The sequence below is a fragment of the Vitis riparia genome, chromosome 14, assembly GCF_004353265.1.
Source record: "Vitis riparia cultivar Riparia Gloire de Montpellier isolate 1030 chromosome 14, EGFV_Vit.rip_1.0, whole genome shotgun sequence".
NCBI classification, from domain to species: Eukaryota; Viridiplantae; Streptophyta; class Magnoliopsida; order Vitales; family Vitaceae; genus Vitis; species Vitis riparia.
The window spans coordinates 7,382,418-7,399,955 of NC_048444.1; the positions used below are offsets into that span (position 1 = coordinate 7,382,418).

Sequence of the window (17,538 nt, forward strand, 5' to 3'; positions counted from 1 at the left end):
AGCAGAGGAGAAATGCTTAGCAGCAGCTACCATTGCCACCTCCGGCCCAGTGTGCAACGATTTAGTTCCACTCCCTGCAGATGAACTGAAGAAGGAAGACAGCAACCTTAAGAACAAGGTATACCAGGTGGAGTTCTTTCCTTTACTCATTCTTGTCACCTTAATATTTCCTAAACACACAAAAATGGAAAGATGAGGCAAATCTTCTCACTGATTCGAGCAAGTAGGTGGGTCAGTACTTGACTTCTCACTTCTCGGTAGTTTGCTTGCTTCTTATGATTGGATTCTATGTTCTCTGCTGTTTATATAGCTGAGATTTCTTGGGTTTTAAGCTTGTATTGGAGCAAGTGGGCTCAATAATGGAAAAGGAAATAGCCCAGAAACTGGGGAACATCGCTTTTGACCACCATACTTTTCGTTCTTGTTTAACGAGAAAATTTAGACTGCTATTTACCCAAAAACTAATGTGATTTGACCAACACCGAGGTAACCCAGAAAACAAAGAAAAAGACACCCAGTTTCAGCAAATTAAGCATCATGTTTAAACACTAGCTCACCACCACTAGCACATGAAATCATGCATCACCACCATAGAGACAAAAGGCAAATATAAAAACACTAAGATTGTAGGATTGGAAAGCAGAAACTCAAAATATCCGATTAGAGGTTATGCAGAACTCAGATGCATCCATATCTTTTATGGAGCTTGGGCACCTCATCATGCAAATAGTCAAAATGCCCACCGGCTCCCTATACAAGATAAACAAAAACCTTAGGTTTTCTATTGAAAATATGTTTGCCTACATCAAAATTGGTGGTGGGGTTGCATTAGCAAAAGAGGACTATACTTTTTTCCCAGAAAGGGCTTTGCTAAACTACAGAATCCAATGAGATGTGCTTCAAGACAGACCCGATCAATCTAAACCAACTTGAGCAAAAAATAAGGGGCTTCTATGAGTTAGAACCTTGATTCATGCTGCAGAGAACCGAGACCTGAAATACTTTCCAGCCTTCCACGGACTCAGAACAATTTATATATACATTAACAGCAATCGAGGCAGCCACTGCTGAACTCAATTTGGCCTTTCTCATCTTTCTGCACCCTCAAGTTCTTCTTGGTCCTCTAATTGAGCTTCTTCTTTGTTGTTTATTTCTCCACCTCCAACTTCATGATTTCCACCTCTAGGCCGAAAGAACAATCCAGATGATGTGGAATCATCCTCATCAATATCCTCATCATTGTCCTTGTCTCTTGGCCGTGGGATTAAAGCATTTTCTATCCAAGCAGGGCAATGATGCACAGCTCCAAGAGCAGCCTGAGCTTGAGCTTGAGATGGACTCAAACCAGGAAATGGTATTTCGTTAACATTGGACCTCAAGCAAGAACATTCAGGAACTGGATGTGAAAGAAAAGATAGTAGCTTTGACTTTGCAGATGCTTCTGTTAGCCCATCAAATAAGCTTTTTCTCAGATGCATGCGCACTGATGTTAGCCATGTCCGATTTGCTTGGTATAGGTGGTCACGTGTTTCTTGTAAAAGCTTGGCAACTTCTTTTCTGTGTCGAGGGAACCACACAAGGAGAGAGAAAACATGAGTCAGTAATTTAAGGTGACTTCAGTAGTTTAAGGCATGAATAATTATCAGAAATATGTCCTAATGTGTTATGACAAATATGATGCAGGTCAGAGATTTTGTCCTAGGCTACTTGAGAAAGATCACTATCAAGTATAATATGCATTTACTTGGTTGTTTTGCTAAATGCTAAATGGAGGGTCAGTTTTCTAATCTATTTCCATTACTGTTTCTTCTGGGGGTGGTTGGGCAGTCTCTCTGATTCTTTTGCATGTTTATCTCATTGATTAAGCTCTTCATCACATTGAAGAACAAGATAACCCTAGACATAAGCAAATGCAAAAACAGTAAAAAATTTGCCATAATTCAGGTCAAACTTCATTTTCTGTTTCTCATTCGTCACCAAGTTGCATGAAAAGACAATAAATTCAGTTCACTATCTATGAAAATGTATAAAACCGAATCATTTAATCATTCAACTTCATGATCGAACCATTATCAAAGAAATTTTCATTCACTCGCTAAAAGTGCTATCTTCCTTGGACAGGAAAGAGCTAGCAAAAATTTGTAATTGATCATCAGTTGGTTTTAATTTTTTGCAAGAATTGATGCCAGCTGCTAGAATTCAGGCTCATTATAGACATGCACACACCTCAAAAGAGAGAAATACCTGTCAGGCCTGTATGTTATGGATGCAGCTGACTGATAGAGCCGGTGCCCCATCACTAAGCTCGCAAAATTAGGATGTCCTTTGCCATCACGATCAAATCCAGGAATGAACACATCAGCTTCAACACATATCACATAGTCAATTGCTTCCCATAGTAATTTATGAGCATTAGTCCTCAATTCCATGACAGTACGATCAGGCTCATTATCACTCTCAGCTACCCAACCCCACCAACCTTCAATGTTGTATGGATATTTAGGCCTGGCTGGAGGTGGTGGAAGTGGGCGAGGACGTGGGCCAGAATTTTTCCATGCTTCAAGTTTCATTTCTTCCTGAACAAAAGTTGGGATCCTAGGAGTATTGGTGGCAATTTTAACCTCAAGACCATATATTCTATTGAGCTCCCAACCAGTGCTTAGGGAGGTTCTGTCAACAACATTCTCAAACATCCCGTGTAGAGGAATTAATGTCCTTTGTCCACCAAAAACTTCTCCCCCAGAAACATATATGATTGTGTCTGATGAGTATCCATAAGCACGAAGAAGAATACCAACCTGCGGAAAACAGAAGACCTTTATCAAAGACCTGGTTACTATTTTCTTTGGACAATAGCCCACCCAAGAGAAACCCATTCGAGCTTATCCAACGTCGAATAAGAAATATCAGGAATGATAAACACCAAACTGTACAATCACGGTATGATTGGATTCTTGAGAAAGAGGCTTTGTTTTTATGAGCATAGCGTATATTAGTAAGGATGAAAATATCGGTAATCACGGATATATTGGTACTTCAATTTTATGGATATATCGACATATATTTTAACACAAAATATCGGTGAGCCTAAAATTAATCAAAATTCATGAAAATATTAAGAAAAAATCTAAAAATGATATAATAATAATAATAAACATTTTAAAGTTGTTTTATAAAAAAGGATATATGCATATGATATAATTAATTATATTTGATAATAGTACCGTATTCGTTGATAAAAAAATATGAATTTTATAAGTTATATTTATTATTAAATTACATTAAATATTATTTGATAATAATATTGTGATATTTGATTATGATATATTTAAGTTTAAAATATATATAATATTAAAATTATGATTCATTTTAATTTAATTGTATTAAATGATATAAAATAAATAATGATATATGAATAAATTTTTTAATATTTATATTTTTTATAATTAATTAATATATAAATTATATAAAAAATTTGTTAAGAAAATTATCACAATAATTTTTTATATTTTTAATGATCAATTAAATGAAATTTAAAAATAAAAGAATTAGAATTAATTTGTTTATTAAAATATTCTTTTAATATTTTACTTATCAAAAAAAAATATATTCTTTTAATATTTTGTTTTTATGAAGGTTTTAGTATATGTTTATTTTGGTGCATATAATATATTGAGGGAGTAATGTAGCCCGATGGTGAGCCAAAGCTGAGTTTGCTTGTTTTGGCCTAGGTTCGAGTCCCAGCGCCTACAACAAGCCAAAATTGCTCAATTTTTTAGCGTTTCACAGTAAACTAACCAATAAATCAGCAAAAATCAGATAAATTGCCAAAAAAATCGGCAAAATTTTGCTAAATTCGTGGAAATATCGCCCCATCGGTATATCTTCCCAATATTTCTATCAGTGGTTGTCGATACACCGATATTTCGGCGATATATCCCGAAATTTTCAACCATGTATATCAGTAAATATTAACAAACTAGCATGCATATAATTTTGTACCTCCTCTGGCATGAGTGGACAAGAACCATTAAGTCGTTGCTTTGCCGAATCTACAGAAAGCTTCCCTTTGACAATCCCACGTTTTATCATCCATGATCTTTTGTGCTGAATAAGTTCAGTATGGACATCCTTGGGACGAATACATATAAAAAAATGCTGGATAAGCTTTGCGGACGAAGGATTTGAAAAATCAAATTACCAATCATGACTTCTGAGCTTGAAGCAGATACCTGGAAGAGTTCGGCACACCCATAATATGCTAAAGCATCTCTGGTCATCCCAGGGTCAAAGGCTATAAATGGACGTCCAGGAGCCCGTAACCTTTGATAAAATCAGAATCAAAATAAGAAAAATAAATAAATAAATAAAAATAAACAACTTGCATGAGAATTAATCATGAGCAGCCATAGACCTATTTAAAATTCTAGTTGCAAGTTCCTGGACCTCCTGTCGGAATCGTAGAGCATGGAAAGCAACTCTACATCTTAGCCTCTGATACTCTTCAAGGTTGGGTGGGAGAACAGCCTGCACTTTACACAGGAACCATTTACATACTTTGAAATGCAAAAAGAAATTATAATTAGTTAGAACCATAACATCAAATGAAGAATGTTGTGTTCCCAGGGCAGGAGGTTTCAAATATTGTTCACCATAGAAGATGTGAAGGAAACAGTTCAAAAGCAAAACATGTGAAGGAGCACATAGAAGAAAAAAAAAATAACTAAAAGCTAAAAAAGATAAAGCAAATACTGATTAAGGAGAAATCAGAACTTTGATGTAAAGCATGATCAAACAGTCTTCATTCCTCTTATACAAGAGTATGTTGAGAACAAACATCTCATAAAAATGTTAGAATAAATTACAAAAAGGATCCCTAAATTTTCACTGTGTCTCAATTTCTCACTTAATCTATTTTTAGAAGCAATGTCGATCCTTCTGTTAAGATTCCCCATCAAAATGAATCAATAAACCTCTTGACAAATAGGTGAACAAATTGGATATATCCAAACATATTGCATAAAAACTCATGTTAATGTCTATGTGCTTGTCACAAGGATTTCTACATTGATATTTTGACAGAAAATTTTAAGAGAAGAATTCATTTAACATTTAAGCATATTTTAATATTGACTTTGCTGCCAAAAAAAAGTTTAGGGGTAATTTTTGTAATTAACCAAAAATGTTAACAAATATGCTTTACCATTATTTTCCCTCTACTGCACAAGAGAGAATATTCAAGACACATTCAGGGTTAAAAGTACTAATGTCATCTAAAGAGTTGATCTCACCCAACACCTGCCATGAAACATCTCCACATGGTCCTTTCTATTCTCTTCTTACCCCACCCAACTTTTTGTTTGACATCTGTTAGTGTTAGTAGGGATAAAATATAATAAAAGAAACTAAATCTTAATGAACTACCCCACACATGGTGAAGAGTTAATCAAAAGTTTGATTTCAAAATTAATTTGTTTGCTTTGGCTACTAAACAGAACCTGTTCATCATATGATAACATCTAGGTAACTATCACTGGAGGAAAACAAAAGTTTAAATTCAAGTTCATTACCTGCAAGCATCCACCATCAGAAACTATTAGTTCAACAACTGAGTGCTTGTTTAGCACTGGTAGAACATTGCGCAGATAAAAATAGGGAGATGCTGAGTGAGGCACCCTGAACATGGGTATCTCCTTCTTTCTCCTTGCTTCTTTGAGATTCTTTGGAAGGGTTTTCACAATTTTCACATCTTTTGCTAATGCTATCATGAATTGATCCTCATTATATAGATATGCAAAACTCTTGAACTCAGAACTGCATGAAATACAGGATATAATAAATTGACAATAACAATTACTGATTACTACAATTTGGGGCAAGGTTAGACATTTAGTGAGACTCGAAAGTATAAGTACTAAAAAATCAAGGCAACCTGATTCCCTTGCTACTTGTGGTTGATTGAATTTCAGGAATCACTAGAGTAGCATTTAGAAGCCGAGAAACCACAACAACATCTGGGATCTGAAAATTCAAGAAAAAACTTTATTTCTTTAGTAGATAGACTACACAAAGATTCTAAACAAACTTGCAATTTGAACATGGTACCCTCACCGAATTCCTGATCTCATGAAATCCCCCTTGTATCCTGACAAAAATATAGCCATTTGTCTGCAAAGGGGGAGCTGCTGCAACAGTTAAGTTAGGAAGACAATACAATACTCTTCCAGAAAGAAAAGTCTATCAAATCATGGATAAATCAACTTCAATAAAAATGGGTAGCATTTGTAGTATTTCCATCCCTTTCCCTGTTTTCTATGTTTATCATTTATTTTAAATACATATACACATACATGCATGTTTTCTCTTGGGGGCCCTTCTCTTTTAAGTGAAGGGGGCAGCGTGGGGGTGGAGAACCCGCTAGGGCACTTCGCGGGGGACGATCGCGCAGCAGCGATTGTCCCGCTGGAATGGTTCGAGCCGCTGGATGTTTGGAACTCAGGCGCCGACGAGGTTCTCCAGGCTGAAGCGTCAAGGTACTCCTCTTTTCCCTCTCCTTTGGTGTCTCGGGGGGTGCGGGCATTCTCTTCTTCTTCTATTTCTTGTCGGAAAAGAGCGGCGAAAGGGCTTAGGGGGGTGCGGGCCCTCTCTTCCTCTTCTCTTTCTAGTCGGAAAAGGGCGGCGAATGGGGCTCGAAGACGCGGCTGTGGATCGGTGACGGAAATGGGTGGTGTGGAGGGGGACATTAGCCCCCTGAACATGGTAGTGGCTGACGGAAGGGATGAGGCGGGCTGTTCCGGGGAGGAAATGGCCATGGTTTTGGTCGGAGAGACGAGTTTTGATGAAAGAAACTCTTTGAGGCAGTCTGTGGGTGGAACGGAGTCAGTTGAGGAATGGAAATCCTCTTGTCTTGCTCAGTTTAGTGAATTTCTGGGCATGCCAACCATGGGATGTGAAGAGGAAATTTTAAATATGCTCAAGAAATGGATCACGAGGAAAGACCAGAAGAATCAGAGGAATGGGGCTAAAAGGGTCAAGGTTGAAACCTCAAAGTCTGTAAGGGAACTCAAAAGGTTGGAGTGCTCCATTAATTTTAAAAGCTCCGGGCATGGAAGAGCTCTATTTAGAGAAAGTGGGGGGTCAGTCTCTGAGGGTAAATGAAGTTAAAAATTATCTCCTGGAACGTGAGAGGGGCAAATGATAGAGATAAACGAAGGCTCATCAAATCTCTAATCAAGACTCAGAAAGCGGATTTGGTTTGTTTGCAGGAGACCAAAATCCAAAGAATGTCGTCTAGTCTGGTTCGGTCCTTGGGGGTGGGAAGATCTTTGGAGTGGGGAGCTCTTGATTCTCGGGGTATGGCAGGGGGTGTGTTAGTTTTTTGGGATACTAGAGTTCTAGAGCTGCTGGAAATGGAAATTGGGAATTTTTCGGTTTCTTGCCGATTTAAAAATGTGGAGGATGGTTTTTGTTGGGTTTTTATAGGGGTGTATGGCCCTGCTATTGGGAGGTTGAGGGAGGATTTCTGGGAGGAATTGGGGACAATTAGGGGATTGTGGCAGGACCCGTGGTGTTTAGGGGGTGATTTTAATGTTATAAGATTTTTGGGAGAAAGAAACAGGATATCAAGATTGTCGTCTGCAATGAGAAGATTTTCGGAGATCATTGACGATTTGGAATTAAGGGATTTCCCTCTGCAAGGGGGGTCTTTCACGTGGAGGGGTGGATTGAACAATCAGTCTCAGTCAAGGCTGGACAGATTTTTAGTTTCAGAGGATTGGGAATGTCATTTCAGTGGGGCAATTCAAAGTCTTTTACCTAGAATTGTCTCTGACCACTGCCCAATTCTGCTGGACTGTGGAGGAAGGAGGAAGGGGCCTTCCCCTTTTAGGTTTGAGAATATGTGGCTGAAGGAAGAAGGTTTTAAGGAGTTACTCAGGAATTGGTGGGTGGGATTCAGATTCAGAGGTTCCTTTAGTTTCACGCTGTCTGAAAAGCTGAAAGCGCTTAAGGCCTGTTTGAAGGTGTGGAATAGAGAAGTTTTTGGGAACGTGAATGCTAGAAAAGAATCAGCCTTGAAGCAGATGATGTTTTGGGATTCAATAGAAGGGGATAGGGTGTTGAATACTGAAGAGCAAAATTCCAGAAAGCAGGCTTTGGAGGAATATGAGAAGTGGGTGTTAATGGAAGAGACAGCTTGGAGGCAAAAGTCGAGGGAGCTATGGCTGAGGGAGGGAGACAAAAACACTGGATACTTTCATAAAATGGCCAATGCTCACAAGAGGGTCAATTCCATGGTGAAGATCAAGATAAATGGGACGTGGGTTTCTGAAGAGAATGACATTAAGGAGGGTGTGGTTCAGGCTTTCCACTCTCTATTGTCAGAAACAGCTGAGTGGAGGCCTAGGTGCAATGGGCTGCAGGTTGGGGTCTTGGAAGGGGAAACTGCAACTATGTTAGAAGCTCCTTTTTCTGAGAAAGAGGTTTTTGGTGCTCTATCGGACCTCAATGGGGATAAAGCTCTTGGTCCTGATGGTTTCACAATGGCGTTTTGGCAATTCAGCTGGAGCTTTTTGAAGGAGGAAGTGATGGGGTTTTTCAGGGAATTTCATGATCAGGGAAAGTTCGTCAAGAGCATAAATGCATCTTTTCTGGTCTTAATTCCTAAGAAAGGAGGAGCCGAAGACCTCAAGGACTTTAGGCCTATAAGCTTGGTGGGAAGTCTTTATAAGTTGTTAGCAAAGGTGTTAGCTAATAGGCTTAAAAAGGTGATGGGTAAGTTAGTGTCCAAGTTCCAAAATGCTTTTGTGGAGGGAAGGCAAATCTTGGATGCCTCGTTGATTGCGAATGAGGCAATCCATTCAATGCAGCAAAGTGGGGGAGGGGGCATCCTTTGCAAGCTAGATATTGAAAAAGCATACGACCATGTGAATTGGAGTTTTCTCTTTTGGTTGATGGAAAGGATGGGATTTGGAGCTAAGTGGATTAGCTGGATTCAGTGGTGTATAGGGACTGTCAGTTTCTCTGTCCTGATTAATGGAACTTCCTCAGGTTTTTTCAAAAGTTCTAGGGGTTTGAGACAGGGGGATCCCCTTTCCCCCTACTTGTTCGTGCTTGTCATGGAGGCTCTTAGTTGCTTGTTGAAGAGGGCAAAGGAGGGGGGGTTTTTGGCGGGGTGGAAACTCAGTGGTAGAGGAGGGGGAGGAGTGGAGATCACTCACTTGTTGTTTGCGGATGACACCTTAGTTTTTTGTGAGCCTTCCACTGATCAAGTGTCCTATTTAAGTTGGCTACTTATGTGGTTTGAAGCAATGTCAGGGTTGAAGGTGAATTTAGACAAAAGTGAGATCATCGCAGTGGGTAGAGTGGAGAATGTAGAGGAGGTGGCCCTTGAGTTTGGATGCAAGGTAAGCAAGCTTCCTTCTACCTATTTGGGTCTTCCTTTGGGGGCTCGCTTCAAGGAGGTGGCTACTTGGGACGGAGTTGAGGAAAGGTTGAGGAAGAGGCTTTCTATCTGGAAAAGGCAGTATATCTCCAAGGGGGGCAGAATAACCTTAATCAGGAGCACTCTGTCCAGCATGCCTATCTATTGTATGTCCCTGGTTCAAATGCCAAGAAGCGTGAGTTCGAGATTGGAGCGAATCCAAAGGGATTTTCTTTGGGGTGGTGGGGCATTGGAAAGGAAGCCTCATTTAGTGGAATGGTCTATTATTTGCTCAGATAAACGAAAGGGCGGTTTGGGTATGAGAAGCTTGGCGTTGCTAAATAAGGCTCTCCTATGTAAGTGGAGTTGGCGTTTTGCGGTGGAAAGGGAAGCTTTATGGAGGCAAGTCATAAGTGCAAAGTACGGGGAAGAAGAGGGGGGTTGGAGGTCTTGTGTTGTGAGAGGAAGTTATGGGGTTGGGTTGTGGAAAGCGATTAGGAGAGGGTGGGAAGCGGTAGGTAACAATTTGGTGTATTCTGTGGGAAATGGTAGGAGGATTAGATTCTGGGAGGAAAAGTGGTGTGGAGATGATAAGTTGTGTTCTCTTTTTCCTTCTCTATATGCTATATCCTTGGATAAGGAGGCTTGGGTAGCGGATGTATGGAGTCATTCTGGAGGGGGGGTGTGGGCTCCTAGGTTCTCTAGGAGAATTAATGATTGGGAGGTGATTGAGGTGGAACGTCTTCTCTTGAGGTTGCAAGGGAGGAGGGTTTTCAGTGATGTGGAAGATGAAGTAATTTGGACTAAGGCAAAGGACGGAAGATTCTCAGTTAAGTCTCTTTACAAGGACTTGGATCCGGAAAGAAGTGTGGAATTTCCTGCAAACATCATTTGGAATTCTTGGGTGCCTCCAAGGGTAAGTTTTTTTGCTTGGGAGGCCACATGGAAAAAGTCCGTAACATTGGATCGTCTTCAGAAAAGAGGGTTCTCCTTGGCTAATAGATGCTTTTTGTGTTTGGTAGAGGAAGAATCTATTGATCACATCCTCTTGCATTGTGGGATGGCCAGAATTTTATGGAGCTTACTTTTCTCTCTCTTTGGAGTTTCGTGGGTGCTCCCCTCTTCAACAAGAGAGGCGTTATTGGGGTGGTTAGGCCCTTGTGTGGGAAAGGAAAGGAGGAAAGTGTGGCGTGCAGCACCCTTGTGCCTTTTTTGGACCGTTTGGAAGGAAAGAAACAGTAGGGCTTTTGATAATGTAGAGCATTCGATTCAGGGGTGTAAATCGGTTTTACTTTGTAATCTATGGGCATGGTCTAGGGGTTTTTTTGTTTCTGGCCCCAATTCCGTTGTAGATTTTGTTGATTGGTTAGGCCATGGGTAAAGGTTTTTCTTTGTATACTTCCTGTATACGGTGGGGTGCTTCTTTGAAGTGCCTCTTTTTTTAATATACTCTCACTTTATTCATCAAAAAAAATATATATATATATATATAAACTCAACCTCATTTTGAATGATAATGGAAATATGAATCAATGTTATAGCATGAACAAAATGAAGGTTGAAAATTTGATGAACCATTGATCAGAACTTAAGGCCAGATCAAGCATATCCATAAACTACAAGGAAATGCAGAAATTTTTGTAGTATACCGCTAAGATGCACAAGTTCAATGCAAAATGAACACAAAGCACATTTTTTAAAGTTAAGGACGAGCAAAATCAGACCAACAAAAACATTTCACTCCTTGTTATAGGGTTGGATGTGGACACCATGACCCAGTACATTTAAAAGTATAATCTATAAATCCAGCATGGATTGTGGAAGGTCTTGATCCCTTTATTCCAGGAGAAATAGCCTCTCCTATCCAACTCTACTCGGGAATTTTTTTTTTTTTTTGACAGGCAAAAGATAAAACATATGAACATGGCCAAATCAAAGGACGCACAAAAGTATATATAGGGTATACAAGTGTGCCAAAAGGCCAAACATGACAAAGGGCTACAAAAAAAAAAAAAACACCCTCACATTACTTAAAGCTCAACCAATTAATAAAGTCTATATGGACAATGAGCAATTTCCTATATACATCCTAACCGACTCCATGAAAATATACATAAATGGTTGTTTGATTGCTTGATCCACTCTTTTGGTATTTTTCAAACACTCATGTTTCTCTCCTTCCATATGATCCAAAATAAGTACAATGAAACTGCTCTCCGAGCTTTCTTCCTCTTTTTCCCAACAAAAGATCTCTGATAGCTCAAAAGGACATCTTTGATTGAGAAGCACATCATCCACTGTACTCCAAAGAGGGTACAAATTAGCTGCCACAGCATGACTGATATGGAGCAATGAAGATCACCATATTCATGTTTAGACTCAAATTTAGTAGGGCTTCCCTAGTTCATGCTCATGTTCATGTTTATAGTTATGGATGTGGCAACTACCAACTACCAGCAGCAAAAATCTGACAGCAAGACTTAAATGTGGAATAATATCATGTCCTGAACATGCTAGAAAGACAAGTTTCGGAATGCATATTTTTTAATGAAAACCAACATTTGGATGACCCCCTTCAAGGTTAATTAAGGAATTGCATAGCCTGGTATTCCAAAAACTATGTGGTAATTATAGTTCTTTTCTTTGACTTGTGTTTGGATATCCCATGGAAATCAAATGAAATATTGTGCTTTTCCATATCATTTTAAGCTGTAGATCTATCATCTAAAATAAGACCATTGAAGAAATAAGAGACTTCATAACAACCAATGTTAAAGGATCGTTTTTAGCATTTCATGGCATGAATCTAATTAGGTTTCTTATGATAAATGGTGATAGGGGCTGCCACTTATGTGACAATGATAAATTTGTATCCTCAAATGTCATGTCCATAGCAATGGAGCTTCTTAATTTTCACAAGCCTAAAATCCGCTTAGCAACTAGCAGGCGCTTCTAATATTAATCTAATCTGCTATCATTTTTCAGCATTTTTCTTGAAGAAACCTAAATTGCCCCTACATTTTACTTTTCCCGTTAGAATAGAAATAATAGGGATAAGCACCAAGATCCCACCATTAAAATTCCTCCTCTGTGACTCAAGGATTGTGTCATAGAGGACTGAAGAAAAAGACTATATTACCCAGAAAAATGCAGCTGCAGCTGAGACTTACCAGCATAGTATCCTCTGGGATTTGCATCTGGATTTAAAGGTTCAAAACGCCTTACCGGACCCCAGAATTTTCGATGCAATGGACTCTGTATCAGGGAGACGGAGATGAACAATAAGAAGGTGTTAACATAAAACAGTACACATAAAATTAGGCCAAACTCATGGAGAAAATTGTGCTAAAACCTTGGTGGGTATGATTTCAGCAGATCCAAACAAAGCATAAAAGACTACGACCGACCTTAGAAAAAAAAATTAAATTTTGAATCTCACACTTCATGTCATTTTCATAACCTAAATTTAAAATTTTCATGCACACTAATCTACATGGTTGAATTAGGTTCAGTATAATGGAGGTTTGAAGTTTCCCAGGCCCCAAATAATAAAAATTGAATTTTTTTTTTTTCCCTTTTCCTACTTTTTCTCCCCTACCAAACAGACCATAAAGCGAAAAACCAAAAAGAAATATTTGGTTAAGAAAAAGAAAACCCAATTACCCAAAACAGCACTGTCCGCCCCATTACGGAAAAAAGAACAGAACTCAAAATACAACTCCCCCACAACACCAATCAAACAGAACATCCAAACCCAGAAAGAAATCCTGGAGAAAACCATCAAAGCATTGAGCAAGGATCAAAATTCAAACCACAAGACAACCACATGGACATTGAAAATAAAGGGAAACCGAGGAAACAGAAAGAGAAAGGTGAGATCTTTAAGGGGGTGTGAAAGCACATTACAGTTCTGGGAAGATCTGCATTCTCAAAAATGGGTCGCCAAGAGAAGATAGTGACGGAAGACTGGAAGTCAGAAATGCCATCCTCGGTGTATCTAGCAAGGAGCAAATGGATGAATATAGAGAAAGCAGAGAGCACAAGGCCAACAAGGCCAACCCACTTCATCTTTGACTTGAAAACCATCTTTGATTCGCCTTTCATGGAGAACCTCCCCCAAACACAGCCAACCCCACCAATCCAAATAGCTTTCCCTCTCTGGAAACCAGTATTTCTCTCTCTAAAACTGGGTCTGATCTCCCTCTCTGCCTCTCTCTATCTCTGTTTTTCTGAGTCCAGAAGGTCAGTGGAAGTCAAGACACGAGAGAGAAGATGACACGTGTGAAAACATGTTTGTACAGCCCAGGAGAACTGAGTTGGAGCCGCAGAGGATTCTGACAGATACTTTCCCAACCACGCTCTCAAAAGCGCGTGAAGTACACCACCCGATAAGAGGTCTTAAAACTGCCACGTAAGCGCATTCATTATTCCTTTTAGCTTTGATAAGTATGTATTAACCTATGATTCAGTTCCAAAGCAAATGTGATCCCTATGTCCCAACTTCTATACCCCTTTCCGTTCATTGTATTATTATTATTTTCTTTTTTTTCTACGCTTTTGGAAAATTAGATTTTATCTTTATAGTGCTTCAAAGGTCAACCAATAATTTGATAAATAAATTAATAAAAAATTTGTTTTAATAATGTAATTAAAAATTAATCCTTTCTTGTTTCTTAAATAAAAAAATAATTACATTCATATAAAAATATATATATATGAATGAAGTTTTGATATAATTTACTTCAAATTATATGTTTATTTTCATAGTTTTTTATTAAATATAATCGTATTCATATAGACTGTTTCTTTCAACCTATAAAATATGGATTAATTGATTAAAAATGATAAAAACATCCTAAATTTGTAAAACTAATTATCTCTATTTTTTAACTTGAAAAGTAATTCATTTTTGACATAAATATCTTTCAACATTTTCATTATTTACATGTATGTTTTAAAAGAAATTGTTACTTTTGTAAGAAAAAGATGAGTGCATTTTTGTCAAAAATTGGTATTTTTTAGGTTAAAAAAAAGTGAAGGATTAGTTTTCTAAAATGGAGAAGATTTCATCCATATTAATCCGTTACCCCCATTAAACAATCGATATGAGTAAATTGACTTACTTATTATTATCAATTTTTTATTTTTAAATAATATTTTTTAATATATATAATAATCTTTTGATGCATACATTGAAAAATAATGGTTTTAAAAATTTGTGATATCAAAAAAATTTTGTAACCTCAAATTTTAAAATCTCTAAAAGTGATTTTTAAATTGATTTTTTTTACTATCAACGAGCAACAAAAAAAAGTCGTCTAGATTAAATTGCAATTGGTTCTTTTTGGTAGATTTAATCAAACATTATTATTTTTTATTTTGCTAAAAAATTGTCATTTTTTCCATATTTATCATATTAATTTTTAATTAAAAATTATAACCATAACTCTTAATTTTTTTATTTTAAAGATTAAAAAGATAAAATTATCCATTAAATTATTAAAACAATTAATAAAAATATTTTTTTTAATATTTATTTAAATATTGAATAAAAATTAATTTTATAAAGATTAATTATAAATACATCTTTTAATAATTTAGCCACCACCGAAAAACATCCAACCAAAGTTTTTAAAATAAACTTTCAAATATAAAATTTTATATGAAATCTTATTTTAAAAAATTAATGATTTAATTTTTTTAGTCAAAATGTAATAAAAATATTTTAATAAAATCAATAATTTTAGTGGTAGCTTTTTATTTTTAAATAAATGACGTAATTATATTAAAAAAATTAAGATAATTTTAGTAGAAAATTCGATAAATATAGATTAAGAATTCAGAATTTGAATAATTTTAAGTTAAAATTTTTAATATGGATGTTTCCCAGGTAAAATTCTAACTATATTTAAAAACAAAAAATAAAAATATAATCCAATGAACATTTAATAATCTTGTTAGTTAACCACAATATAATAATATATTTTACTTATTTAAATATTGATTTTGAATAAATAAATCAATTAACTTATAAATATATCTAGTCCATATATTAATCGTATTAATTCAAATAAGATCTAAATATAATGATTAGTTATTGAGAAAAAAATGATGACAGTAAAATATATTTTAGTTATTTTAATTATTTTTACTTATTATTTAAGAATTTTTTAAAAATTATTTAAAGAATAAATAGTTAAAAATATAAATTATTTTTAAAAATATTTGAAAATGTAAAAAATAAGTTTTACTTTAGAAAATACCAAACAATTGCTTTTGAAAGTTGTTATCAAAAAATGAGAAAGCGATTTTTAAGCCTTCAAAGCACTGCACGAAATAAGCCCGTACAGTTAGAAGCTCGGCGATCAAGGGGAAAAGAGTAATGATCACACGGCAGAAAAAGGCGCGTGGAAGCACAAATCCCAATGCATGGGAAGGACAAGAAAAGAGAGCCACGTGAGGGGGGAGTGCATGTCACGTGATGTGGAAAGGCTTTAACTTTAGGAAGAGTGTGGGTGGAGTTGGGGAGGGCTTGGTAGGGCGGTGTGTCGCCTTCTGAGAGTGGGCTTGTAAGAGAAAGCAAAGAATCTGGAAGAGATCTGGTGGGGGTGAGGGTGAAGAAAAGGTTAATAAACGAGGCTTTTCATGGGGTGAGCAGAGTCACCAATGGACCAATTAGACTTTTTGAGTGAATGCAATTTTATTTGATTTGATAAGGAGCCAATCATACATTAAAATTTGTGGAGTAGTTGGCATTTGAAAGTTTCACCTTCAAATTCAAAAAAAAAAAAAAACTCCTTTTCCAATTTTTAACATGTCTTGTCAAATCATATCTCATGTAGAAAGACATTGATTTTGGGAACTTGGCTTTTTTTTCCCCCTTTTTCTTTCTTTCTTTTCAAGTCAATTTGTAAAGGTTTTTTTCACAAAAAGTGAAATTTATAGCATGTTTAGGAGGCAATCATACATTAAATTTAAATGAGATAATATTTTAAAATAATAATAAAAAGATTAAATTTATAGCATGTTTAGTAGTATGATTTAAAAATAATTTTCTATTTTTAAAATTTTTTAACATTGTTTGACTAGTAACCAACACTGAAACCATTTTTAAAAACTAAATGAAATAAACAAGAGAATAAGTAAAAATGTTTTCATCTGTTTTTAAAAATAAAAAATAAAAAATAAATAAAATTGAATATCATATCATTTCCTTTAAAAATATGATATTCTTTTAAATTATAAGTATTTTTTAAAATTTCTTTAAAAAAGTTATTAATCAAATAAAATTTAAATTAAATTGTACTTAATACATAAAATTTATTAGTTTTAAAAGGTAATTTGAAACTCAAAAACTGATTTAACTAATACTAAAAAGTCATTAAATTCAATAACATTTTTAAGTCATAAACAAAAATTTATTTTAAATATTTGGATTAGTTTCTTCGTTATATATATTACAAGCTTTTCTATTAGACAAAAAAAACTTCAAATTAATAAGAGTTAATGTTATAAATTTATTAACAAATCTAGTAATTTTTTTAAAATAATTTGAAAGTAATTAATATAAAAATTTTATGGACAAAAATTGATTTAAAATAACTTTATTGTTTATCTTTTATGTGAAATCCTTATTTTTAAATTTTTTTTATTAAGCATAAGAATTAAATAAGACTTAATCCATTTGATTCATTAACGAGTCTAACAATTTTTTTAAATAACTTAAAACTCAAATAATGTTCCAATCAATACTATAAATTTATGGAGAAAAACGAGTCTAAAATGATTATATATATTTTTTTACATAAAATCATTATTTTCTATTTTTTTTTTAATCAGACAAATAAGTTTCAAATCAAACAAGACTTAATATCTTGGATTTACAACAAGTTTAGTTTTTTTTTTTTTTTAAATATGAAATTTAAATAATAAACTTAATAATACTAAGAATTTATAAATAAAAATATGTTCATGATGGCTCTATTTTTTTTTATTTTTTTGCACATAATTATATTTTTCACTATAAAAGTGAACTTTAAAATCAAGTGATATTTTCTACTGAATTTATCAATGAGTTTAACAATTTTTAAAAATGATTTGGAACTCAAAAAATAGAT

At 35.4% G+C, this 17,538-nt stretch overlaps 1 protein-coding gene across 4 annotated transcripts; it reads right to left on the bottom strand.

Moving 5' to 3' along the window:
• Nucleotides 1–608: 608 nt before the first annotated feature.
• LOC117930276 (O-fucosyltransferase 27) lies at nucleotides 609–13,649 on the bottom strand. 4 transcript variants are annotated; one of them, XM_034850837.1, is made up of 10 exons: nucleotides 13,328–13,649; nucleotides 12,592–12,676; nucleotides 6,112–6,182; nucleotides 5,933–6,021; nucleotides 5,571–5,814; nucleotides 4,415–4,527; nucleotides 4,233–4,323; nucleotides 4,003–4,131; nucleotides 2,245–2,798; nucleotides 609–1,557 (listed from the first exon to the last, which is right to left on the bottom strand). In XM_034850837.1, exons 1-10 carry the CDS (start codon nucleotides 13,523–13,525, stop codon nucleotides 1,089–1,091), a joined length of 2,043 nt encoding a protein of 680 aa, XP_034706728.1. In that variant the 5' UTR covers nucleotides 13,526–13,649; the 3' UTR covers nucleotides 609–1,088. The 4 variants fall into 4 exon arrangements, with proteins under 4 accessions (XP_034706728.1, XP_034706727.1, XP_034706729.1 ...); XM_034850836.1 differs by having other exon boundaries at nucleotides 6,112–6,185; XM_034850838.1 differs by having other exon boundaries at nucleotides 6,112–6,168; nucleotides 13,328–13,416.
• Nucleotides 13,650–17,538: the final 3,889 nt, after the last annotated feature.